The sequence below is a fragment of the Trichoplax adhaerens genome, genomic scaffold (assembly GCF_000150275.1).
Source record: "Trichoplax adhaerens TRIADscaffold_2 genomic scaffold, whole genome shotgun sequence".
Taxonomy (NCBI): domain Eukaryota; kingdom Metazoa; phylum Placozoa; class Uniplacotomia; order Trichoplacea; family Trichoplacidae; genus Trichoplax; species Trichoplax adhaerens.
The window spans coordinates 4,605,346-4,632,126 of record NW_002060944.1 but is presented as its reverse complement, the minus strand read 5'-3'; the positions used below and the strand labels follow the sequence as shown (position 1 = coordinate 4,632,126).

Below are 26,781 nucleotides of genomic sequence, written 5' to 3'. Positions count from 1 at the left end.
TCCTAAATTTTAGTATTTTACAAATGTTAGTATTTTTGCATCATTGTATTATAGGTGGAATGGGCACTGTTCTATACATTGTAAACGTGTTTTAATATTTTGGAAATGTTAGTATTTTTTATATCATTGTACTACAGGTATACTGGATGCTCTGTTCTATTTATTGCAATAGTATTTCACTATTTTGAAAATGTTAGTAATTATTTACATCATTGTTTTAAAAGTATACTGGATGCTATTTATTACAATCGTATTTCAAAATTTTGCAAATGTTGGCATTTAATTGCATTATCGTATTATAGATGTACTGGCTGCCTGTCCTATTTATTACAATCGTATTTCAATATCTTGCCAATGTTAAGCATTTTTCACATCATATTAAAGGTGTATTAGATACTCTAAAAATGTTCATTGCAATTGTATCTAGACAAGCGGATAATGCATTCAATTTTTTAGCTATCTAAAGGGCAAAAATCAACTGTACGCTGAATTATTGTATGCTTTCTAGAGTGAGAACAAATGTATTATGCAACTGACAATAGATAATAGTAATGAAGTCTAATTAATAAATTGTGTGAAAAAATTGAATACGTGATGTATACATTTATTATTATCATCACGTTTTCGAACGATCACTTAAATCTCTCGATTTAGGACGTTGAAATAACAGCTTTGCATAGTAATGACTACTTAATTTACCAGAAGCGGTGGTAATTTTCCAACCAGCAAACAGGACTATTGCTTGGTCACTAAAATAGAAATATCCCTGGCAATGGAATAGTAATCATATGTATAAGCCGATCAATGAACAAACCATAGCATATTAGTATGCTAAAAAATATCAATTTTATTCCAATCTATGCTATTAAAAATCATCAAAATAGATTTAATTCCTCTTACTTGATGGCCTGGAGTCGACGAAGGTCCATGGCCTGCGTGGCTATTAGCTGTAGTAGGATGCATATGCATACTATGCGTACCCGTAGGCATTGTACTGCCATCATGTGTGTGATTATGATTCATAATTCTTTTCTTTCAGTCTTAGCAACTATCCGAAACAGAATCAATTTATACCGTATTAATAGACATCAAAATGAATTTATGAGACTAATTATAGCATATCTACTTTCGACAGAGGTTGGCTAACTCTAATTGATGACATGAATTCATGCATAGCCTCAAGATGATTAAGTAAAAACAACTGATAAAGAAATGGAACTATCCAACGATGGTACGGTCATAATAAGAGCGCGAAATGATTCTAAAAATATTATCATGAAATTGTTAATAGTTGACATGAATGAAGTAGAACTATGCATTGATTTCCATAACAATCTAAAGGATAAGTTGTTAACCGTCACCATCAAGCAGAAATGATGTTCATCGAATCGATGGCCCTGTCTTGATGAAACTTATAAAAATTAATGAGCTAGTCTTAAGAAATAATCTATAATTTATTAATTACTGGTCGCTGTATTTGTCTAATCGATGAAAATAAATTGAGATCCAATTTTATTTACACAAGTGGTGTACGTGATGAAGATTTCAACGCAGTCTATAAATGAGAAAAATCTCGACTTTGATTTTTCTTATTCTTCTTGTATTACAGTATGTCCCGATGATATGTGTAGTATACTACAGTACTGTATAAATATTCGTCAATCTGATGAAATATGACGATTATATCGCAAATAGTATTAACAATACGATTTTAAAAATAGAAAAATTTAAAGACAGATGAAATTCTTGACTAACAGAAATATCAGCAATTGTAATTGACGCTAGAGCGACCATCTATAATTTAGAATTGCTTCTAGCGTCAACATTCTGTCAGAATAATCATACTATTGAAAGAAATTTTGATTATAATTATTTGTCTATCGGAAGGCTATTTTTAAAGTAAGTGAAATCATCGTCATCGTGATATATCAAGGTATTGGCAATTGATCCAAATTTTCAATCTAGTTTCGGGTACAGCCAATACGGGTGTACAGTATAAGAATATTATTGGAAACTGACTGAAATCATCATCTTTGATAAAGGCACTAAGCGTTGACTGTTTCGATGTCATTCTAGTACAGAACGGTCAAAATTGACTGACGGAAGAAAATTGAATAAACTAAGCGAAGTCGTCATCGTCAAGTGTGAAAAACATCGGAAATGAATTACTATATTAATGTATTGAATGTTTAGACTTTATTCAGCTCAATAAAATTAACGAAGAGTATAATGGAAAATGACTAGAAAGGATCGAATTGATCGCTTTTAACTCACTAAAATTGCCATCACTGATTAGTTATGTCTTGATTGCACTCAGGCACGATAGATACAGAAAAAAAATGATATTCAACTGGCCGAAATCATCAAAGTTTCTAAGTGCAGTAAAATATTGAAAACATAAATAACTGATGAAGACAAAAAATGGTGTAGGTATTTACTATAGTGTACTGATTGATTGCATCACGGTTGAAGAGAGACATTCAAAATGAATTTTCTTTGTATTTAGTTAGGACAGAAAATGCCATCCATAGAGAAAAATAGCTTTAGACTCAGTGAAATGATCATCGCTGATCTAGATGTTAGCAATCCATGACATATTGATCTCATTTAACTACAGTAAGATAGTACGATGATGATATAAAATGTCAGAGTAGAGAGAATGCTCCGTCATCGACATGGCCACAGTCCAACATGTTTTCGATACGGTTCTTAAATAACATTGATCCAAGTGAACTATAATCTTTCATGATTAATACTTTTTATAGTTAATATTTAAATCGTCACTGTTTATCTAGATATTAGCAGTCCATGATATCTTGATACTATTTAACCGCAGTAGGTTAAAACCATTAATTAATACCATGATGATCTCGAACATTAAAGTAGAGAAAGTACGAGAGTATATGGTCAATATGGCTAGTGGTGAGCATGACTTTACCATTTTCTTCTTCAACAACATCAATCCAACTAAAGTTCAATCTTCATCATGGAACATTTCCTGTACATTAAATTATCATCCTTGATTTTGATGTTAGCACTTATTATGTTTTCATCGATTTAACGAACAATAAAGTAAGTGAATACGACGCTGATTTTAAATATTATTATTCTCATATTCTGCTTCGAGTAGGAGAAATACAACAGTGGTTGAATATGGTCAATATGGCCACTGCCCAGCATGACTTGTATACTATTCTTAAATAACATTCATTTAACTAAACAACAGTCTTCATCATCACCATCTCGCATCGATTGAAATTATCATCATTGATATAAACGTAAGCAATCATGACGTTTTAATTGAGCTACAGTAAATTACTACGAGAATGATTTCCAATATTAGAGTACTGGTGGAGAAAATACTCCCATGATGGAAGTGTTGATCGTCCAAGCTATCTTGACTGACTTCTCCTACTCATTCATCTTAACCACAATCTTCATCATCAAACATCATCATCGATTGAACTGCTTATCAATGACGTTAGCAATCGAACGTTTTAGCTCATTGATAACGACTTACACGATTGTAGACGGATAAGATTTAACTTTGAATATTTATTCTCCCCAATTTTGAATCCGTCGAATCGAACTTTGTTGCTATGGATTTTTGTCTTGTCGCCGTTATGGGGAAATTCCTTATGACGATAAGGAATCTGACCAGGGGTTGACGGCGTCTATGGGCTTATATTGTCGTGTGGAAGGGGGCGAATGGTACCTTTGTAAAGGCTTTGTTTACTATTGTGAACTAAAGCACTGGCTAGGCGTTGGCCTAGTCCAGCGAGAACCAATAGCCTACTAGGTATTAGACTGGATACCGATCTCCTATCCGAACCTAGAATAGCGCGTGGAGCTTTTCGGCTTCACTTTTTCTCAGGCCATTGACGTCATTTCAATCGAGTTGTCTGATTGGTCCTATAGACGATTATACACCTGGCGTGACACTCGCAGGTTAAGTTTTGTTGACATGGGGTGAGGGATACGCGTACAGCACGCTGACTGCTACGATGACATTATTTCTGACTGTTCAATCCATGGGATATGATGTGTGCAAAATGAGCTGTCATACCCTCCAGTTTCTCTTCTTCAACACAGGTGATCAATTAATAACGTATACGGATTATACTGTACACCTGGCGAGACACTCGCAGGTTAAGTTTTGTTGACATGAGGTGAGGGATACGCGTACACTACGATGACTGCTATAATGACATTATTTCTGACTGTTCACTCAATAGGATATGATGTGTGCAAAATGAGCTGTCATACTCTCCAGTTTCTCTACTTCAACACAGGTGATCAATTAATAACGTATACGATTATACTGTACACCTGGCGAGACACTCGCAGGTTAAGTTTTGTTGACATGGGGGGAGGGATACGCGTACAGTACGATGACTGCTATGATGACATCATTTCTGACTGTTCAATGAATAGGATATGATGTGTGCAAAATGAGCTGTCATACCCTCCAGTTTCTCTTCAACACAGGTGATCACGTCCGCTACGTATGTTCTTGCGATAGCATGGGGTAAAATGGACCAACGATGTTGCTATCCACTCCCACGGCCATGCCCAATTGCCCATGACCTAATCAACTCCTTTTCTATCCTCTTTTACTGTGCCTATTTGATCAGCACGGCATAATCATTGTTGAAATTATGTATGCCTTCATCAACATATGTAAACAGACCTGCTTGCTATGTTCCAGGGTGTAACGAACAAAGTGAGAATGATGTGACAAGCAATCGTACCCTTAATTAAACTGGATAAGATGGAAAAAGATGCAGGTAGCAAGCATAATTATACAGCACAGCAGTGGCTGCCAGTGATAAGGCACCCATTCACTACAGTACACAATGTGTACAGTATGCAAAGTCCAAAAATGCTGCAGCTATTACATGTCCATTCAGTAGGAGACAAGATGAGATCAAAATAATGGATGCAAAGTCAAAAAATACTGCAGCTATTATTATAGATATCCATTTAGTAAGAGAAAAGATGAGATCAAAATAATGGATGCAAAGTCAAAAAATACTGCAGCTATTATTATAGATATCCATTTAGTAAGAGAAAAGATGAGATCAAAATAATGGATGCAAAATTTTAAAAATGCTGCAGGTATTAGGTTTTCATGCAGGAAAGAGGCAAAGATAAGATCAAAATGATGTTTGCAAAGTCAAAAAAAAAAAGGCTACAGGTATTAGATCTTCAGAAAGAGACAAGATGAGATCTAAATGATATGTGCAAAGTCTAAAGATGATGCAGGCACCAAGCAAAACGGTAATTAGGTAGATATCCTTTTTAAACTACTGTTAATTATGCTATCTCAATGGTGTAATATAAAAAAAGTTGAAGGTAGCAAGCATAAGTGGCTGCCATGAATGAGATCCATTCAGTAAGGGACAATATGAGATCAAAATAATGTGTACAAAGTCGAAAAATCCTGCAGGTGGCAAGCAAAAATAATCTATTAGGTAGATAACCCTTTAATAAAGGTATATTGCAGTAAATGAAAAAAATACTGAAAGTAGTAAGCATAAGTGGCTGCCATGAATGAGATATCCATTCAGTATGACATCAAAATAACGTTTGCAAAGTCGAAAAATGCTGCAGGCAGCAAGACAAATAACTACTGTTAGGTACTGTAAAGAAGTATTTGAGATTTAAATATTATGTATAGTACGCGTATAGTACATTATACAAAGTGAAAAAGAATGCAGATAACAAGTAAATATTTCATAATGCTAGGACCTGCTCATGAAAGTAAAAAAGATCTCTAAGAAAAGTTCAAATTCAGCTTTTAAAATTTACAAAATTGGCTTACAAGCTATCCTATAAAAACCATCAATCATCAAAAATACCGTACAATCAATAAAATTAAGACCACTACGAGCCAACAATACTGTGCTGAATAAATTGCCGCTTCTTAAATCAATCTTGTCTTTTCCATGTTACACTGTTCGATATTGGTAGAAGAGATCAATAAGGACGATAGTGAACTTTACACAGGCATAATTTATTTAAATAATAATCCAAAGATTAACTTCAAGATAAATTATGCTACCTTTTATGCAACACCATCGTTTATTTAGGCATATCGTAGATCATATTGGAACATCTGTATTATCTATGTGATAGGAGGAGTAGACAGGATTCCCTACCCCGTAAAAATCTTACAAAAATCTAAATTTAAAGTCTTTTTAGACTTTAAGGAACTGAAGTTTCTGGTCAACATACCTAAGGGAAAAAAACTTCCTAGCTACTAACAGGCCTATGTGTTATTTGTGCACATCTGATGACGGGATAACAATCTTAGCGAATGAATATTGAACTTGTTGGGGTTATTATCCACTATATTAGAACAAACTATTGCATAATCACAAAATGATCAATCGTCTGCAGATTGATAATTCTCATAGCTAAAAATTTAACTTTGAATGAGCTCAAAATAAACTCAGCTAACCCTCCCAACAATGGATTAGATTTATTAGAGCAACATACATTACTCTACGTTATCAGAGATCATGGATATCAGACGATAGAGCTCCCATAACATGGCTATAAAGAGATAATATAGATTGAACAAGATAAGATTAAGATTTATAAATATTTTGAAAGTTTTAATGTACGAGTATGTCGTATTCAAATTTTCAGTATTCAAGCAATCTTAAAACTAACAATCAATTTTTATACGACTTCTGTTAATAACATAATAGCCCAATTTTCCCCTACTTAAGCTACACCCTTGGAATGAAAGGAAACTAAATACTTTTACAACCATTAAAGTGGCAAGTTAATCTAACATAGAATACAGGCTCATAACGTTACAATTAATTTTAGTATAATCTACTAATAAATGATAAAAAGGACAGGATAAGATAGACACATAGGGTCATATTAATCTTATAGGTATCTGTACATTAAGATAATAAAGTGATATGCATAGATAAAATATAGGCATCCAAATTTATAACAACCAATACGATATGCATCATTAGAGAATATCATATTATTGGTAATAAAATTATAACTATCTACTTGATGGACTTGCTGTAAAATGTAGATTGAGCTTTTAGCAATTCTTTTACAAGTAGCAAACATGATGTAGTTAGGTGTTTGCTTGAAGCTATTTTGGAATTTTTTCGGCCAATATTGTAAATATGAAGGTGTTTTCCATTTCCATTGATGGTTACTTTTTCAAATATCTTGATTAATTTCTTACTGCTAGTCACATCTTTCGTCAACATCTAATAATAAAGAAAAAAGTCGTTATTAGATTATAAGTTCAAAATTTTGGCTTACTGGCCCTAGATAAGACAATTCATATACGTATTTAACTGGCTTATTTCCCACGTCAAAAAAGTAACTTACATCTACTTTCATCTTACTATCACCAGATTCCAATAGAATTTTAAGTAGATGGCTAGCTTTATAGCAAATGGCATTATTTTTATTAATGTAACCATGAATGACATGAATAATAGTTGAAATTGAATTTTCCGCTTCATAAACCGCCTGTGTACACGTTGGGAACTAATCAAGGAGAAAAAAACACTGGTCACTTAAAATCTTGTTATTCGAGCATAATCAAAACTAAAAATGCATTGTACAATGGTGTAGATCAGTTAGGCAACATAATTCTTATTCAAAGTGTATACGTGTATACAGTACAGTATTTATGAAATCCGTATTCTATGCTTACGTTAGCCACGTTGATTAAGACATCCAACGCTGCATTATTTAAATCATAGCTAGGCACGCTATGATTCAGTGATTTAATTAATTTGAAAATAATCTCCAGAGCATCACTATTAGCTAAATTTTCACTGCAAACCTGAGAAAATTTTGTTGGATTATCTATAATGTTAAAGAAATAAAAACTTCAATACACGATTTTCTATTTCTTTTATCACTGCGTATGATAAATAAACTGTACTCGAGGTAAAAGAATTTACCTAAATTCCTTAGAGCTTCATGTAGTTTTGACATATATATGTTTGGCTTCAATAGCCATCTTAATGCTGATTTTGTTCGATTGGATAACTTTTTGTCTTCAGTTACAGCTTCATTTGCTTGCTTTATGCGTTGTCTTGCCTCTTCTAGAGCTTTGTTATGCTTCAATTGGTTCAAGCGTACAATATAGCCTCTCCATGTTGCTTGAATCAAAGTTGCAGCTCTTTCGATACGTCTATTTGCTTGCGTATAGCGATTATGCAGACGCCACCGGGTTTGTATTAATCTTGCAGCTTGATTTTGCTGAGCGATACGTTTCCTGCATAAAAAATAATATGGCAATTAAGCTATATACGTTTATTTTTTATCGTCGCTATGTATAAATACGAGTACCGTTGTAAGATACGCAATTAAAATTTTACATCGGATAGAATTCGACTAGAATATCATACAAGTCACACAATGATAAGCGCAATCGAAAATACTTATGCAAGTATAACCTGATCATATATCCTCTCTGGTGAGCTACAATTATACGACAAGCACGTAGCTTAGTTGTCCACTTTCTACATTGATGGCCACGATAAAAGGCTTGAATACAAATAACTGCCTCACGTAGTTGTAAATAATTATTTCTTATACTTTGACCTATTAATTTCATTCTGTACCGCTTCTGTAATGTTAAAGCAGCATTTTCAAAAGCAATTTGCTTTCTAGTTCTATATCCACGCCAGCATGATTGCAATCGGATTACTGCGGTCCGAATATAAAGATAACTTTCTCTTTGATCACGACTAACTTTATAAGCTCGGTAATAATTTTGTAAGATAATTGTAGCTTTTTGCATTTGTTGGTATCTTTCTTGAAGCTGTTGCCGTCGTACACATGCTTGCAAAAGAATAGCATTCTTTCTCAATTGCGTATATTGGCGTCGTTGAAAATAGCATCTGTAAAAACTTTGTATCTGAATAGCAGCTTCACGCTGTTTATTGACTAATTTTCTTACAGAGTAACCTCTATAAGTAGCCTGGATTGTGATAATAGCACCGCATGTATACAAGTAGCTATACCGTGTTGCATTAGCTAGACATCTAGCTCTATACCAACGTTGGATATATATTATAGCATTCAATTGCCGTTGATAATCCTTACGGACTAACAAACTACGTATTTTTGATTGAATAAATATGGCTGATTGTTTTAATTTCATGTAATTTTGGCGTTGCAACATTCCGCGTACATGTGCTTGAAGTTTAATTGTAGAACGAATCTTTTGAGCTTCCCTTCTTGAGAACATGCCTCTTACAGCACTTTGTAATCTAATAATAGCTACTCGTTTACACAAATAGTCTTTTACAGTATTCTTCATAGCCAGTTTAGCTCTATATCTTTGCTGTATCATACTACATGCTCGTAATAATTGCTTGTAATAAATTTGAGCTTTTTTTCTTCTAAACATTGCTTGCAATTTTGTCACAGTATTAACTAAATCGCCATGATTACGTCTAACTTGATAGCCTCTATAGAAAGATTGGATAGTAATAGCTGCCGCATTATGCTGAGCTAGATGTCGCCTATATAAATGTCCACGATAAACAGCTTGGATGAGAATAGCACTTTGACGAAGTTTTCTATACTCATGATTTAATTTTTGAGCAATAATTTTACTTCTGTATCTTCTTTGCATCATTATTGCAGCATTCAAAAGTTGTAAATAACGATTCCTTTCTTGATAACATCGGACATTAGCTTGCACTTTAATGATACTATCTTTTAATTGACAGTACTTTTTACGAACGACATAGCTACGATATTTACTTTGAATTGTTATAATAGCACCACGTATAAAGTGATATTGCAATAATTCATATCTAGCAATCCAATTAGCTCTTAATCGGCGTTGTAAAGTGATCGTTGCCTCACGTAATTGATCATAACGCTTTTTCACAGTTTTTCCTCTAAACTGCGCTTGCATTTTAATAGTTGTTGCTCGTAAATGTTGGTATTGCTTATAAGCTAAGTGTCTTCTCAAAGCAGTTTGTATCATCGTACATGCATTTTTCATCTTTTTATAATTAAAATTTTGACGTATTTGTTGACCCAGTAAATAAGCTTTAGTACACTTTTGGATAACATGAATAGCATTTAATCGTTGCATATAAGTACAACGTTGTTTATGCATTCTTATCATTGATTGTATTTTGAGAGCAGCGGATCTTTCTCGATTAAACTGCCGGCGACAGATATGACCTCTATAGGTGGTCTGAATTTTGATAACCGCCTTTAAGATGTTGTACTGTTTCATGGCTAAATACCTTCTGGTCCACTTTTGAATAGTTAAGCTTGCTTGTATCATTTGTCGGAAGTGACGATGTAAGTGATTGCGTAGCAGTGTTGCACGCCACTTTCGTTGAATTTTAATAACAGCTTCTCGCTGCTTCTGGTAAGACTTTTGGATACAATATAATCGCCAGTAAGTTTGAATCACAGATGCAGCTCTCCTTAATAAATTATAACGTTTAACATGATGCCAACGCCTTACCATTGATTGCAATAAAATGGTCGATTGTAAAATTTGTAAATATCGCTTTCTAGTTTTTATAGTCAATAATGTTGCACGAACATGAGATTGTAAAATAGTGCAAGCATGATATTGTCTTAGATACATCTTTCTTTGAATATTCATTTTCCATAATGCTTGTATCTTTATAGCTGCATTATGTTTCTTTGCTAGTGATTTTCTTTGTTGATATCCTCGATAGGCTGCTTGTATCTTAATAGCAGAGGCCTTTGTAGTCAAGTAATCCTTTTCATCATTTCTCATCTTAACTTGTGCTCTATATCTTTGCTGGATGACAACTGCTGCAATTTTCATAGTATTATATCTCTTACAGGCTAAGTATCGTCGTTGATAACTTTGAATTAAAGTTGCTGCTCTTTTCATTTGTAGATACTGGCGCCTAACTACATAACTTCTCCATGCCGATTGCAAAATAATGGACGCTTGCATAATAGTTGAGTAGGCTGTATGAACTTTTCTCATTTCAATTTGAGCTCTGTATCTTTGCTGGATGACAACTGCTGCAATTTTCATAGTATTATAGCTCTTACAGGCTAAGTATCGTCGATGATAACTTTGAATTAAAGTTGCTGCTCTTTTCGTTTGTAGATATTGACGTCTAACTACATAACTTCTCCATGCCGATTGCAAAACAATGGATGCTTGCATATTACTTGAGTAGGCTGCACGAACTTTTCTCATTTCAATTTGAGCCCTGTATCTTTGCTGAATGATGGATGCCGCAATTTTTAGATCAGTATACTTTTTAATCTGTCTATACCGACGATAATGACTTTGAATTAGGATAGCCGCCGCTCTCATTTGAATGTAATGACTTCTAGCAATATGCATTTGCCACATGGATTGAATTAAGATTGAAGATTGTGTAAGCGTTAGATAGAATTGTCTACAAGCTCTACCCTTTTTAACAGATAACCACCACCGTTGTATAGTGATAGCAGAGTGTTGAGTATTCAAATAGCGACATCGACAAGTGTAGGTCAAATAACAATTTTCAATACATCGGACAGCATTTCTTTTTCTAATTAATTCCTTTCTTGCCAGATATCCACGTATTCTAGATTGAATGAAGATACAACTTTGTCTGATTGCATAAAAATCACAGACTCGACGAACATCTTGACCTTTTAGCCAACCTTTGACGAAAGCTTGTAATACCATTATAGCATGATATTTTTGAACATAGGCACGATGGCTAATCCAACGCCTAATATTAGATTGTATCATTATTGCAGCAAATTTCTTATTGAGATATAATCGCTGACATACTGCTCGACGATATGCAGATTGTATTATTAATGCTGATCGTAATTTAGTATTGTAGCATTTTCTTGTCACCCATCCACGATAGTAGGTCTGAATGGTAAGAATAGATTGGCAGATTACTCGATACTTATCGATCGCAGTTCGTTGAAGACAAGTTGCTCTCCATCGGCGTTGTAAAATAATAGTAGAATCACACAATTTTATATAATCTTGGCGTTGCTTATAACATCTATAATGCGATTGTATTCGTATAGCAGCTGCTTTCTCTAGTAAGTACTGTTTCCTAACGAGATATCCTTTTATTGCAGCTTGAAGAGTTATACAAGCACCTCGTATGATTAAGTATGTATACTGCTGTATTTGCATTGCCCTCATAGCGCGATATTGCTGCTGTATAACTAGAGCCGATTGCTGTAACTGCCGATATTTCTGTTTTACGTAATAACATCTGAATGATTTTTGTATTATAGTTGCTGCTTTACGCTGTTGTTGAAGATTTTGCTGTACATGCCATCGTCGATACATCGATTGTATAGTTATAGCAGCAGTAGTATATTGTTGAAGCCTTCGTTGCGCAAACCATCGTCGGACACAAGATTGAACAGTAACAATTTCCTGTTTTGTTCTCATAAAATTTCTACGTGTATGATATCCTCTCCAATGGGATTGAATGCAAATTGCAGCTCTGAATTTAGCCACAAAACACCTATCGTGCCAGCCACGAAATACAGCTTGTAATAAAATGATTTTATTTTTGATTCTACAATATTCTTCATGAACGGCTTTAGTTATGAGAGAATTTCGGTAGTACCTTTGGATAATTTGTGCTGCTTGATATTGTCGTGTTAATTCACAACGTACTCTACCACCTCTCCAAATAGATTGTGCTTTAACGATAGCTTCTCTGAGCTTACAGTAATGTTTTCTGGCTATATATCCTCTGAATGCAGACTAAAATTTCATCGTAATTTTTATAGAAGTTATTAAAAGATAGCTCCGCTAATAATATTACAAATTCATTTATTTACAGTACAAATACAACCAAATTACAAACCTCAATAACAGTTGCAGCGTATTCTTGCTTAGCTTCCAGTTGTTCTTGCCGTAAATCTTCAACTAAGCAACGAGCAACATATCCACGCCAATAACTCTGAATTATTACAACTTTATTAATTCGATTTCGACAATCTTTGCGGGTGAGATAACCTCTTATTACACCTTGAAGTTTAATGGCAGCCGTTTCTCTATTCTGTTATTTGCAATTTTTAAATAAAATTTTATAGTTATTAACATGATAGATCAAACAAGAACATAGAAAGCTGCCTAAATTACTAATTACATAACTTTGAATTGAATAGTCAATAGCTATACCTGCTGAATAATTAATTCTTTCATGTCACTATAACTTCTCCATGCTTTTTGGATACAGATTGCAGCTCTTGACTCTTGTCTTATTTCTAATAATTTTGAGCATAAGTAAGATAGATGTGCTATCATAACTTTCTCTTCTGGGATGCCATTTATTATTTGTGATGCTTTAAAAAGAAGTGGAACGCCTCTCATTTCTTGTATCTATACGTATATTGAATACAAATTATATTTATTTCTGGTACAATACCATGGGCATTCGAGATTAATTTAATCGTTCTAAAATCTAATGCTATATCGAACCTTATGATTATATAAGTTAAAATTATATTTCTCATTTGCTTTAAGTTTATCATATTTGGAGGCTTTTCCTGTCTCTAAAATAAAAACAGTTGTAATTGAGTGAAGCTAAACTTTTACAAAAATCTTGTTAAATTAAATTAATTACTGAAGTGATTAAATGCTATCGAAATTGACTTTTACTTGGGCTAAAGACAGCCGACCATCCTTCTTTGGTATCAACTAAATTTGTCATATTATCATCCGGTTCTTCTTCATAGTTTAAAATCGTTAATGTAGTTTCGTGTCTTATTTTTGAATATGGTAAAAGACCAGGATGATAATGATGGACAAGGCAGCATAAAGCGCGGCCATCCCCGAATGAGGCCGTAAAATTATTGATCTGTTTGTTAATTAGAAAATTAGCATAGTATTATAAGCATATGTAAATATATTATCTTATTACAATATACGCGACAGAATCATTTATATCAGTGGTTTAGCAATTTATCAAGACAAGTAATCTAGTATTAACAATCAATGTACTAATTAGCCTTAGAACAATTACAGTAATTGGATAGTTAATGTGTAGTTTTGTACAGTACACAGAGTTATGTCCACTGCAGGACAAATATCGTTGTATTCAAACAGTCAAATTACTTCGTCTAAACGTATATCTTATTAATTATTAATACAACCATCAGGAACTACCAAAGAGTTCCATAGAAATCGTATTTATGTACGTACATATACAACTTTATGTATAGCGTTAATTATATTGTTCTATTAATGTAAATATAAGGTGTAATTATAATAGGTGTTATATGACGTAAAAAATAAGAAATTGCTACACTGTTACCTCAATTCCATATAGTTTGCAAACCGATTGGCACCATGATAATAGTAAATTCAATTGTAAATGATCGACGTACATATCATTATATGGGATTGTATAACTAATATCAATATCTGGCGATAATAGCTTCAATTTCTTTCTGTATTCCCTTCGTAAGTAAATAATCTCCTCCCGTAAGTGATCTTCATTGAGAATAACATTGACCTAATCGATTATTTTAGAATCATTAGGCTAAATTTAATTTTGCCTATACTTAAATTTTCGAAATTGTATGCTATTTTGTTTGATAATGCTATAGTTACAATTACCTGATAATGCTGAATTACTTTCCAAAGCAAAGCAAGGGTCTTCTCTCGATGTCCATCCACAATTGCGGAACCGTACAGTTTGACTATGTTACAAATAAAAAATGTGAGTTTAGAATAATCGCTAATACTATAAAACTATCATAAAGTAGTGAACTTATAATCATAAAATCTACTCCGAATATTTACCTTCAATATTGTTTAGTAATTTTTTCTCTTTGAGTACAGCAAGCGATTCCTGAACATTCTTCAGTTTCTATTAACAGTTTAATGATATTGATCAAATTATACCTGAGAAAAAGATCAGCTTAGGTATTTTAATTTTAATACATAGTAATATAAATCTAACCTGTAATCTGCTATTAACAGGCAGTTTTAAATTGGATGTAATTCCCCATTCTCGAGAGAACAATTCTATTAACCGTCTGTATAGCCAAGAGTTTTACGTATAGATTAGACAATATTGGTTGTAATTTTGCTTGATTGATTATTATTACTTACGCTAATCGAACGCCATCTCTTAAATCTACAGCTAGATTTGTAACCGCGTAGTTGTATTCATCCAAAGGTGTCTGATAAATACATAATTCATCATTAAGAAATGTAGTTGTAAACGTTATATTATTCTTTAGTATTGCAAATTATGCAAATACAGACTATTATATTAACGACTAATAATAACTTACTTGAACATGAGTAACATTATACCCAAATTGTCCTAAATGACGAATAATATCTCCCTCGCCTCGTAAATATTCTCGTGAAAGCTTTAAAAGTAAATCACGACTTGACTAAAAATAGAATAGAAATTATGCAATTAGAGAAATTTCGCGCTTTACCATAGTATCGAATACAATTCTCTATTAATTATAGTACTTGTAATTAGAGCTTGATAATACCAACCTTGAATTTTGCATCCATACAAAATAAACATGGATCATGATCAATAAGGCGAGTTAACTTAGCTTGATCAATACAGAATATTAATAGCAGGAATTGCTTGATGACATATTGTCCTAACGCTTCTTTAAAATCTAATTTAGAAAAAGATTTTGCTTACATCAACAACCTCATCGACCTAAAACTGTTTTAAGTGCAATTATCGAATAATGTATAATAAAATATGTTAATCCACTAGTTACCTTTTTTATTAGAAAAGCTTTCCAGATTTGAAGAGTCTCTGTACTTTTTAATAATATCAGGATTGCTTAAGAATCGTGAGATAATAAAAGTGGACAAACCAATGATATCTTGATTTGATTCAATCATTAATACTTCACCGTAAATTGTCTATGTATTAATAGGAAAGATCCATAATACCAAATTAATATGTTAAATCGCTTCACTTTATATCAGCGCTTGAGATATAGAGTGTAATATTTTATTGATATGATACAGTATCAATGTGAGAAGAATTTTTAGTTATTTCGATACGTTAATTGTTCTGGAAGTCTTATAGAGTGATCAGAATATATTATATTTATCAGAAATTATTAAAATCGTTATTTTAATTCCTTCATAGCATCTTATCAACATAATAATATACCTCTAATCCAATGCGTAGCCAAAGTGGATTATATGATAGCAATAGATCTAACAAGTTTTGTTTGAGGCCTAGTCATATTGAGAATTATAGTCAATTAAAAATCTTATATTAATTTTGAAACACTATATCTACCGCTATATTTAATAAATTGAAAATATGAAAAATTATTTTAATTAATACCTAAATCACTATGAATATTAGCATCCAGTTTGAATGTAAATTTTCTTTCTTTTACAGCATCAGTAATACGTTCTACCACCATTCTAACTGGCTTCGATTGGTATAATATACATGCTGCTCTCCTTAGCATCATTAAATGCTTTCGATTTTCATAATTTTTGTATGATAAGGTATCTTTAGTCGGATGATACTGTCGTGTTGTTGTATCCGTTGTTAGTGCTAGGGTACTAGCATCAACTATAATACAAGAGAGATGTAGTTAGATAATTTCATCGAATGATAAATGGATATTAGTAGATACCAGGTATTTTAGAATTAGTTACCTTTGGTTACAAATTTGTTCATAGATACGCCATCTTCGCAAGGAACAAGAATAAAATTAAGCCAACACGTAAATCCTGCAAGTCATTAATAACAATAATTAAGATTTTTATAAAGTATTTAATTGCAATATGAATAAAGAGTTATGCGTATTTAATACTCAGAAAACGTCAATGTCTGACCTCTTTCTTGCTTATCAATCCAGCGATCATCGTAACAATTATTTTGACTTGCAAATGGTGAGATTGTTTTGGTTTTCTTAACTGCTGTATTAAAGAAGTATTTGAATATACCAACATTACAATCAGAAGTAGAATAGATACGCTACATTGTTATCAATCAAAATAGAGTCAACTAACCGGATCCATTAGAAATGAGTCGCAGGCGAGATTGAGCTATGCCCCTTATGTTGAATGTTTTTGGAAGAGTGGCTACAAGGAAAGTTTTAGGCAGATATGCCCATAGATAAGCAAAAGAGATAGGAGATAAGTATAACGCAATATTAAATCTATATATCGTTTACTAGTATTTTTATTAACAGTTTATCTTTATTACCCTTGCGTTGTGAAGACTGAAGCTGTTGTTGCTTAGTCTTATTCTTAGCAGTACTTTCAGAGTTTACTTTGGCCTTAACGCATTTATTAGGAATGGTCTTATTGATACGAACTTTAAATTCTGTCTTGGAATTACTTTCTTGGGTGTTAAGATTGCTATTATTACGGTTGTTATTATCATTGTCTTCTTTATCATCTGGACATGAATCAACATTTCCTAATAGAGAATCTTCCAATTCCGATTTAGTGTAAGTTTCTCGAATAATATGATTACCAAAATGACTTTTTTTTAATTGGTTATCATGATTAGTTGATTGAAAATCAACCAACTGGGAATTGACAAATTTTTCTTGGCCATATTGTTGATGATGATTTGAAGTTGATACATTAGTTTGTTCGTCTTGAACTTGATGTTTCGTATCATTTTGTACAGCATCAGTTGTAGTTGTTGTTGGAACTTTTTGATTTGATTCCGATTTATTATTCTAAATAATACATGGATATCAACACATATAAGATTAATTGGGTAGATCCTTTAAATTATTATACATTACTATAAGTTTGAATTTTTGATGTTATGGTCACCTTGTTAGCGTCTCCCTGTAAGACATCAATGACTGTATTTAGTACTGCTTTCTGATTTGGCTTCGATGTGTTAATCTAACGTGTGAAAAAAGATAACATAAAAATTTTACATTACTTCCATAAGTACACCCAGTTGCTACAATACTTTGTCAGTTTATCAGTCCATTTCAACATTGATAGCATCAATATTAGATGAATTGATTATGATGAACGACGATTGCATAGTCTCTTCCATTACCTTGTGTAGTTTATTATTAACTTGATGACGTTGTTGATTAAGTCTTCGCCCGGTTCTTTTCTACAATAATTATAAAAATAATTATAATTATTAGCCACAAGGATCGGTTAGAAATGACGTTATTTTTAATCTAGGCGCATTAGCTGACCGTAATTGGTATACTATAGCCGAGCAAGATATACGTGTACTGTACGTGTAATCATAAGATTCAACATGTTCTTTTGAACTATGTATTTCGATACAGTATGTAATGTACAGCATATTGTATTTATTCCAGTTTCAACTTCAAATATCGTCTAAAATACCGTGCTATCAAATATGTGTAAGTTAATCATACCTTATGAGGCGATTCAATAGCAGTTCCATTAAGAACTACGTGTAATCGGTGAGTGTTTTGGCTTACTAAAACCAAAGTATCGTGAACTGAGCCAACGACTTTAGGATTCCAGGTAATTTCGAGTTGTTGTTGACTCTCGGGTTGGATAGCTAATGTTGTTGTATTGACTGTAAAGCCTTTTAATTCAGATACTTTTCCAACTTTGATATGATGTATTTTGGACGATGGATTGACAATCGTTAATAAAATCGATTTGTTTCGGCCAACTTTGACTTTATCAAAATAGAGCTTGGGTACTTGAGCAAAATGTTTCAATACTAAAACAGGATGATCATCTTCAGTTTGTGTTTGTGCTGCCGATTGACTACCATTAAATGGGACAAATTTTAGAAACGGCTCAGATGATGCTACATTTTCTTTATTTTCTTCTTGACGTATGCAATGGTCAGTCATTTTTGCTGTGGAATTTTGTATGTTGACTGATCACTTCAATATTCTCTTTCAATTATTTCTACTACTGGAGATGATGATGGAGATTTTGCATAGTCCAAATCTCTGCAACTCAAAGAAATGAAATAACGTGCTTGTTGTACAGTATAACTGATCAATGTGGTCTTGATGGAGAAATGTACAACCTACTATTAATGGATATTATGGAAAACATCGCCAATTTCACTGAAATGCTCTTCATCGTACTGTTGCATATTTATCTGCAAGTATTTTTTTTTGAAATTAACGAAATTGCGACCTGGACCAATCACAAGAGAGAACCGGTGTGACGCTATGTACAATTCTTCTTCTACAGTAGAGTATTACAGTACAGTACTGTGTTGCAGTAACCACTGACAGAGGTGTAAGAATGACAGCTCATTTTGCACACTATAATAACATAAAGTATAAGAGAATGCTATACTCATATCAGTATCACTGCACAAAGACGTGATACTGCAGTACCGTACAGTGTACAGTACTTTTACCTCTACCATACAGTACTCAAAATTTTACCGGCGTCTGTCTAGTAGTCCATGCCTGCCTCCATGGATCTATGGCATCTGAATATGGACTACTAGGAAATTATTAGACCGATTGACGTATTTTATCTACAGTAGTCCATGGCATTCCGCAAGCTTTAACCTTTACTGTTACAAATATGTCGCGTAAATTGTTCTTTAGATCCTACTACCATGGACTTCTAGAAGTAGGGGTATAGTTCTAGAAGTCCATGCTACTACTTTTCCTAATTTGGCTTGGTATAAAAATTTAAAAATAAGCCACATCTGCAATGGAATTGAATCCATTTATAGTCAGTAGACTATCGAAAGGTTATATCCGCAATGTGGAATGGTAGCAAAGTCCTAGTTGATCTGTTTGTTGCAAGGTAATTGAAATGAATTAGTCTTTAGGTCCTTCGCCATTTACTGTACTGATTACACCTGCTAATACAGCAGATGAAAATAGGTACTGTACACCTGCAGAATAGCCTAATTTTCGCGAAACTGGATGATAGAAGTTCTAGCTACTATACTTGAGCAGGGATCACTGCAACTATACTAGTAATACTACTGATAGTAAATTAGAGATTGGACCTCTGGCAGTAACCTACAACTACGGAAAGGTTTTACAGCCTAGTAGCAAGATTCTACTAGGTGATCATCTATAATTATAAGTAATAAGAATAAGATGTAGTAGACTTTATGCATAGGACTATTTGCTGATTGGATCTTCCCAAAGATGAAAAATACTCTCATGCCAAGCCATAATAATAAAATTTATAATTATAGAATGAATGAGTGAAAATAATACGTACAGTACAATTGACAATCGATTGCTGATGCTGTAACGCGATGTCTTGTAAACCAGGAGTACTTACACTCCAATAACTAAAAAGATAATACAATATAGCAAAAGCGACTTTGAAAGTTAGGCTAACTTCAAAATATTTTAATTTATTATAGGAGTACGGTATATCTAGTTATGCGTAAGCTTGGGTACGGTACTCATGAGTACCATAAATCAAGTAATGCTTTTACATCAATTCAAAAAATTTTTAAATCTACTAAAAATATCCAAATACTTGGCTAACGCATTCAAGGATCTTAAAAATTGCAACTTATTACTTTTAAGTTCATCAGAGATATACAGTACAATTTCTAGAATATACGTAGATATATTACTTGATACTGACATCGTCGCCGTACAATAGTACCCTATATATACTGTATATATATATATATGCGTATGTGTGTGCAAAAAGTATGAGTTGAGTTACTGGCTATTAGCTACACGGTATTGTATCATAAAGGCTTGCATTTTACAATAATATCTTAAATAGAATATCTCTTTAGAGAGATGTCTTATGTTTCTTAATTTCAACCATTACATTATGTATATTAATAATTTCATTGCGACAGGTTAAATTTTTAAACGGAGACTGATTAAGGATCTTTTGAAAACGATGGTAATATTGAATTAATTGTGTTAAAACGGCCTATAAAATAACAATCAATAAGAGACCAATGTAAGTTATATTTATACAAATATCACTATGAGTATACCAATCATAGTCTCAAGTAAATTGATTGGATGCAAAATATTACCTGTAAGATTGATGTTCCATTCTTAAAGTTAGTAAATGATTGCATAACATCGTGATCTATATTATCTATGGCTTTCTTCCATTCGGCATTGAATGATTGGATTAAAGTTTTTATACGACCTGTGTATACACAATATTGAGTGTTGGTACGGCTCATATAAATGAACAAACTGTCTAGAGTCGATGATAAAATACTCTTACTTACGTTCATCAACATGGACTTTATTACCATGTTCAATAGCATTTTCAGTTTCCTTAACAAAATTAATCATACCTCCAAAGTTAGGTTGTAGAATCTAAATAAAAAATATATATACAAACCTTTTAGTGATCAAAATTAAATTAATAAACAACGACATTACCGAAATGCAGTACCTCCTCAACAAATTCTTGAATACGTGCATTTAGAGTTTGTTGGAAACTTTCATGATGTGATCCATCGTCATTTACCCGATCCTAATACAAAATGAAATTAGTGTTTAACTACGGCAATATCAACGACTATCAAAAACTGCAATAACATAGGTAGTAATAATTCAATGGCCATTCTTACTAGATTTACTGTCATCATATGATCGTAGTTGTTTATTAAAAATATTAACTGTTCCTTTCGATGCTGAAATTCTGCAGCCATTCTCAAAATGAAGTTTTCTACTTCCATTTGCAATTGCCCCATCAATTTCATAGCCTATGTGAAAAAAAAATTGAGGATAAAGTTTATTTACGTTCAAATAAAAAAGATGAAAATAACAAGGGGTAAATCAAACGTGAATAATGATGATTAAAAGTATTAGCGTAATACCTTTTCATCTGCATGAAATTCATTAATTGTTAATATAGCTTGACAAAAGTCAGTATATCGGCGGGCAACCTAACAGAAAATCTATCTGTTTATATCGGCAGCACTTGAATGAATAAATTACAACATCTAGTCGTGTGGAATCTTGCAAAATTTGTATATATACTTACGTAATGAGGCCTAATATCGATATTGTTGACTTTCTGTGGGTCAATATCCCTAATACTTTGTATATTAAGCTCCATAATATGTGCAAATTTAGGCCAAATATTGGCAAGCAAAGAGTTCCAGTACCTTCAAAATGGTAAGTATATAACATGAATTACATCTTAAAAATTTGATAATGGATAAGCGATACTGTCAATTGTTTCCAAGGAATAATAATAGTGATAACTTTACTTTTCAAGGCATGGAATATTCTTCTTCTCCATCATTTCTTGGTAGCGATATGCAAGATGCAAGCACAATAATACACCAATTCCATCATAACATCCTTCTAAGTACATATCAGTATATTTCTATACATCAAGATATTTGGTTAGTCTTCAATTACAGCCCATATAAAAATCTTTACGTAACTATACTGTAATTTAAATTGCAATAAAGTTACCAAATATAAGTGAAGTGTTTTTCCTAATATGCTGGTAAATAAATCTTGTGCGCGTGAGCCACTTGCATTAAAGAAATCAACTACAAATTGGTATTCACGGCAACAGTTATCCGCCAAAGCGAATTGAACACTTCTAAATATATTTTCTAAGGAATGCTATTAATAGATAGATAGTTTGCAATGTCAGTAATTTAATTTGGAAACATAATCTAGATCCTAGAGAAATGTTAAAATGACAAACCTTTTTATCTCCTTTACCAGCAGTATGAGGTACAATGATTGGATCATTCAGTTCAGTTGTCAAGACGCATATTCGGTGTCCTAAACAAAATATAGCTGATCGATTTTTTACGACCGTTTTAACTGAAAACAGGGTTACTTCATTGTCAAGGACTATCTTATTAACTTATTGATTGAATTGTGCTACAATGAAGTAAAAAATTAGAAAGAGTGCATAAAGCACATTAGAAAGATATCTCGTCTAGTAGAATCTTCTGTTCCTATTAAATCTTCCTTTTCAGCGATAGTTTCTATCTGTAAATACACATTCAAAAGATGCAAGCTTCGTTTTGGCTCAATACTACTATTAGTATTACAATTACTATTCATAACTTACCGGCAATTTTAACAATTTTGTAATATATCCACGGAAATAGCAATAATAGATTTTGCTCATAGTTTCCAGGTAAACATCCCGCACTTCTGTGGCAACTTGACGATGATTCGACATAAGAAATTCATTAAAATATCTACAAGGAAGTAAATAGCAGAGTGTTAATTACTGAATAAATGAGTAGCGTCAATGACCTCTTCTGAAGGAAAAGTCTTACCTATAACGTAATAGCGTATCCTGTGGAACTTGATAGTTTGCCATAGGCTTACGGAACTGATAAATTTTGCCGAGCAAATAATCACGACATTTACTTACGGCCTAAAAATTAATGTAGGGGAATAATTTAATGGATTGCATAAAGGTGATAATAGGCGACAATGTCGCTGAAATATAACCTTCACTCTCAGTTTTTCGATGACATCCTTAACATCTTCGCAAGCCAATGTATCACGAAACATTTGCTCCTTTAAGAAATTAATTTTATGTGCTAGTTCGTGTAAACTTTCGATAAAAGCACGTTCGACTACAGAAGTCTCACAAATATGTCTAATAGATAAAGCAAGGTTGCAGTTAATTTTGCAGTATACAGTAGATCAATAAAAGCAAATACAGAATAAATAAATGATTCTATATACTGACTTTATAAGATAATCGCTAACAACCATTTCATCAACGAACTGGCTAAGTTCACTCCTAACCGACTGATGACATTGAAGAATTGTTAGTATTAATTGGATTTCATTATAGATAACTACATCAATAAATAACTTTATCATCTTCGTACAGCATAGATTGTACAAATTGAGTTACCTGTCGATTCTTTAATTTAATATTCATAGACATAGATTGCTCTTGTAAGGTCTGAATTTCTGTACTAATGCTACGCAAGTCAGTCTGTTATCGTTAGCAAGCAATAAATCCAAGTCTTAGAAATTAAACATATCATTAATACGTCTCCAGTGTAAGTATAAATAATGACCTGAAAGCTACTTAGCATCTGTTCCATTCGCTGGAATAGAAGAAAGAAAATGAGTTATTAGTATCATAAGCTGCGAAAAATACAAATTGATTCCTTATTTTGAGACATAAATAGATTTATCCGTACAATCTACAGTAATAATTGTATGCACAAGTACATCTGATTGACTACGAGTTCAATTCATGTTGATCAAAACATTGGTATTATCTTTAGAACGTAATATTGGTGAATCATTTTAAGAGCATCATGGAAAAAAGCAATGGTATCTCTACTCTCTCGAGTCCTATAGCTAACTTAGACAATATGTACAATTATAATTCTAAGGATAATCTAATGTAGGAGAAAATAAATACCTATCGGAGCGAAAAAAGTCTTGATTACAACATCGAGAGGCTAAATATGACTGTTAAGCTAAGACTTACACTAGGCATTGAAACAATAGTTTAAGATTTATAACAGTATTTAGCAGTAGACTGATCATTATGAACATTACCTCTAGGAGAGAGTCACAAGAAGCAATCTGATAATGTAAACTGGCAATATTTTCGCTTTCTTTGATATCTTTGTATATTAAGTCTTAGTTAAAGAGCATTGCTATATCACTTCTAATAAGTTTGATTGTTTACTTGAATGAATGTAGCAATAGTACGTTAAATGTTGTACAAAGTACGAGGAGGGGATACAATCTTGTATAGATGAATTCTCCACAACGCAAAGCTCACGCTGTATCTGTCGTGAGTACTGTCGTAAATCGACACCCTACATAAAATAGTCCAAAGGAAAGAATTCAACTGATGATATCAAAGCTGAGTCAAGCCTCTACCGATAGTGATTATACCGTTTTAAGTGCTTCTTGGACTAATTCATCTTCTAGATTTTCTTGAATATGCACTATCAATCAGAAGATATACTGACATCAATATATCAATAACGTTGTGGATTCGATGCAAAAGTATTGTTTTCACGATCATCAAAGTAACAGTACAGTCATCAAGATGATCTAATTCTCTAATGGATATCTCCATCAAAAACAAGATCCATTCCTGTCAAGATCCATTTCCTGTCATCTACCGTATAAAATATACCCTATACACTTACCATCCACTTCATCTAAAAAGTAATCGTCTTGCGAGGTTAAATCCAACTGGCCAAGTTCTAAATTGATCTGAGGCTATCCAACGCCAATACAAGTCGATAAAAGTGATGTTTTCAATCATCATGTTTTAAACATCAACTTGCAACTGCTTATTGAATCGTACTCTATGTTCTACTTTAACGATATCGCTTACCTCTTCCTCTCCATTTTCAAGTGTCTGCCTTGGTGTATCTTCTTTTTCCACAGCTCCTTCTACATCAGCCATATTGCTCCAGTTTTTCAAAGCCTTAGTGATCCGTCCGGCTACCATCCGAGGATATTCTTTTCTTCTCTAGTCCAATTTTAGTATACTGTCTAAAAGTGTAGTGCGATGACTAGAGTGTAGTATGGCATAGCACGCCGATGGAGTTGATCTACTATCATAGTATACTGTATCATTCATGTAAACGCGTATAGTATTACACTATAGCCATTCCAGTGTTTTCTTTCCATTACAATCGTGGTATAATTTCTATTGCAATTGAAAATGTTCCACAAAAATCATTACTCACTATCTACTGTACTCTACAGGACTAGAATCCTATACAGTTTACCCCCAAGCCTATTCAACTTTGTTCATCAACTCCGCCAATATCTGCCCTAAAGAAATCAATTCTGATTTTCGTCTATCTCTACTCGTCTTCTACGATAAATTGGGAAATGAAATCATAGCAATCCGATCTTAGTCTTCGTCCTGATATATTATGTAGTATTTTAGGTGGTGATTAGAAGGATAGAAGCCAATGAAATCACTGCGATATTGAAGCCTTTGCAAGCAAAATCGCTCCTGAACGATATTGCATTTTTCGGATTGTAGATGGATAGAAATCAAAGTTGTATCTTGGCAATCGCCAATTCCGATGGAATTAATTAGGGATTCCTTTTCTTGATAGCATGTACTGTACAGATTCGAGTACCTTCTATCCATTACAATCCTTACTTGCTATTGCAACTAAAAATGGTACACAAAATCTTACTCATTATATACCGTACAGTAGAATGTACAGTTTAGCTTCAAGGCTACTTCGTAGGTAAACATTGGCAATATCTGCCCTAAGGAATAATTCTAATTTTCGTCTATATGTGTTATAATGCCGGGATTGACCGTAACATATGCACTCGTCTTCTACGATAAATTGGGAATGAAATCATAGCAATCCGATCTTAGTCTTCATCCTGATATATTATGTAGTATTTTAGGTGGTGATTAGAAGGATAGAAGCCAATGAAATCACTGCGATATTGAAGCCTTTGCAAGCAAAATCGCTCCTGAACGATATTGCATTTTTCGGATTGTAGATGGATAGAAATCAAAGTTGTATCTTGGCAATCGCCAATTCTGATGGAATTAATTAGGGATTCCTTTTTCTTGATAGCATGTACTGTACAGATTCGAGTACCTTCTATCCATTACAATCCTTACTTGCTATTGCAACTAAAAATGGTACACAAAATCTTACTCATTATATACCGTACAGTAGAATGTACAGTTTAGCTTCAAGGCTACTTCGTAGGTAAACATTGGCAATATCTGCCCTAAGGAATAATTCTAATTTTCGTCTATATGTGTTATAATGCCGGGATTGACCGTAACATATGCACTCGTCTTCCACGATAAATTGGGAATGAAATCATAGCAACTCAATCTTAGTCTTCGTCTTGATATCTTATGTAGTGTTT

The 26,781-nt window shown here is 33.0% G+C and overlaps 2 protein-coding genes across 2 annotated transcripts; both read right to left on the bottom strand.

Annotated features, from left to right (window-relative positions):
* Nucleotides 1-6,515: 6,515 nt before the first annotated feature.
* Nucleotides 6,516-18,822, bottom strand: TRIADDRAFT_53434 (uncharacterized protein; the record flags this gene model as incomplete). The annotated part of the gene is made up of 28 exons (XM_002109386.1): nucleotides 6,516-6,558; nucleotides 7,039-7,247; nucleotides 7,372-7,533; nucleotides 7,703-7,857; nucleotides 7,956-8,272; nucleotides 8,454-10,402; nucleotides 10,496-12,751; nucleotides 12,855-13,049; nucleotides 13,172-13,372; nucleotides 13,472-13,545; nucleotides 13,652-13,850; nucleotides 14,307-14,507; nucleotides 14,612-14,694; nucleotides 14,798-14,864; nucleotides 14,958-15,033; nucleotides 15,110-15,180; nucleotides 15,295-15,399; nucleotides 15,512-15,642; nucleotides 15,751-15,898; nucleotides 16,155-16,222; nucleotides 16,335-16,571; nucleotides 16,658-16,732; nucleotides 16,838-16,921; nucleotides 17,015-17,086; nucleotides 17,211-17,694; nucleotides 17,795-17,869; nucleotides 18,033-18,092; nucleotides 18,370-18,822. 28 exons carry the CDS (start codon nucleotides 18,820-18,822, stop codon nucleotides 6,516-6,518), a joined length of 8,250 nt encoding a protein of 2,749 aa, XP_002109422.1.
* Nucleotides 18,823-20,710: 1,888 nt separating this feature from the next.
* On the bottom strand, nucleotides 20,711-25,327 carry TRIADDRAFT_53433 (uncharacterized protein; the record flags this gene model as incomplete). Its single annotated transcript, XM_002109385.1, has 18 exons — nucleotides 20,711-20,857; nucleotides 20,967-21,085; nucleotides 21,171-21,261; nucleotides 21,341-21,421; nucleotides 21,519-21,653; nucleotides 21,935-22,058; nucleotides 22,164-22,282; nucleotides 22,375-22,530; nucleotides 22,616-22,771; nucleotides 22,991-23,123; nucleotides 23,205-23,305; nucleotides 23,383-23,533; nucleotides 23,627-23,688; nucleotides 23,798-23,881; nucleotides 23,967-23,996; nucleotides 24,805-24,857; nucleotides 25,065-25,137; nucleotides 25,256-25,327. The coding sequence occupies 18 exons, from the start codon at nucleotides 25,325-25,327 to the stop codon at nucleotides 20,711-20,713; spliced, it is 1,887 nt and encodes a 628-aa protein (XP_002109421.1).
* Nucleotides 25,328-26,781: the final 1,454 nt, after the last annotated feature.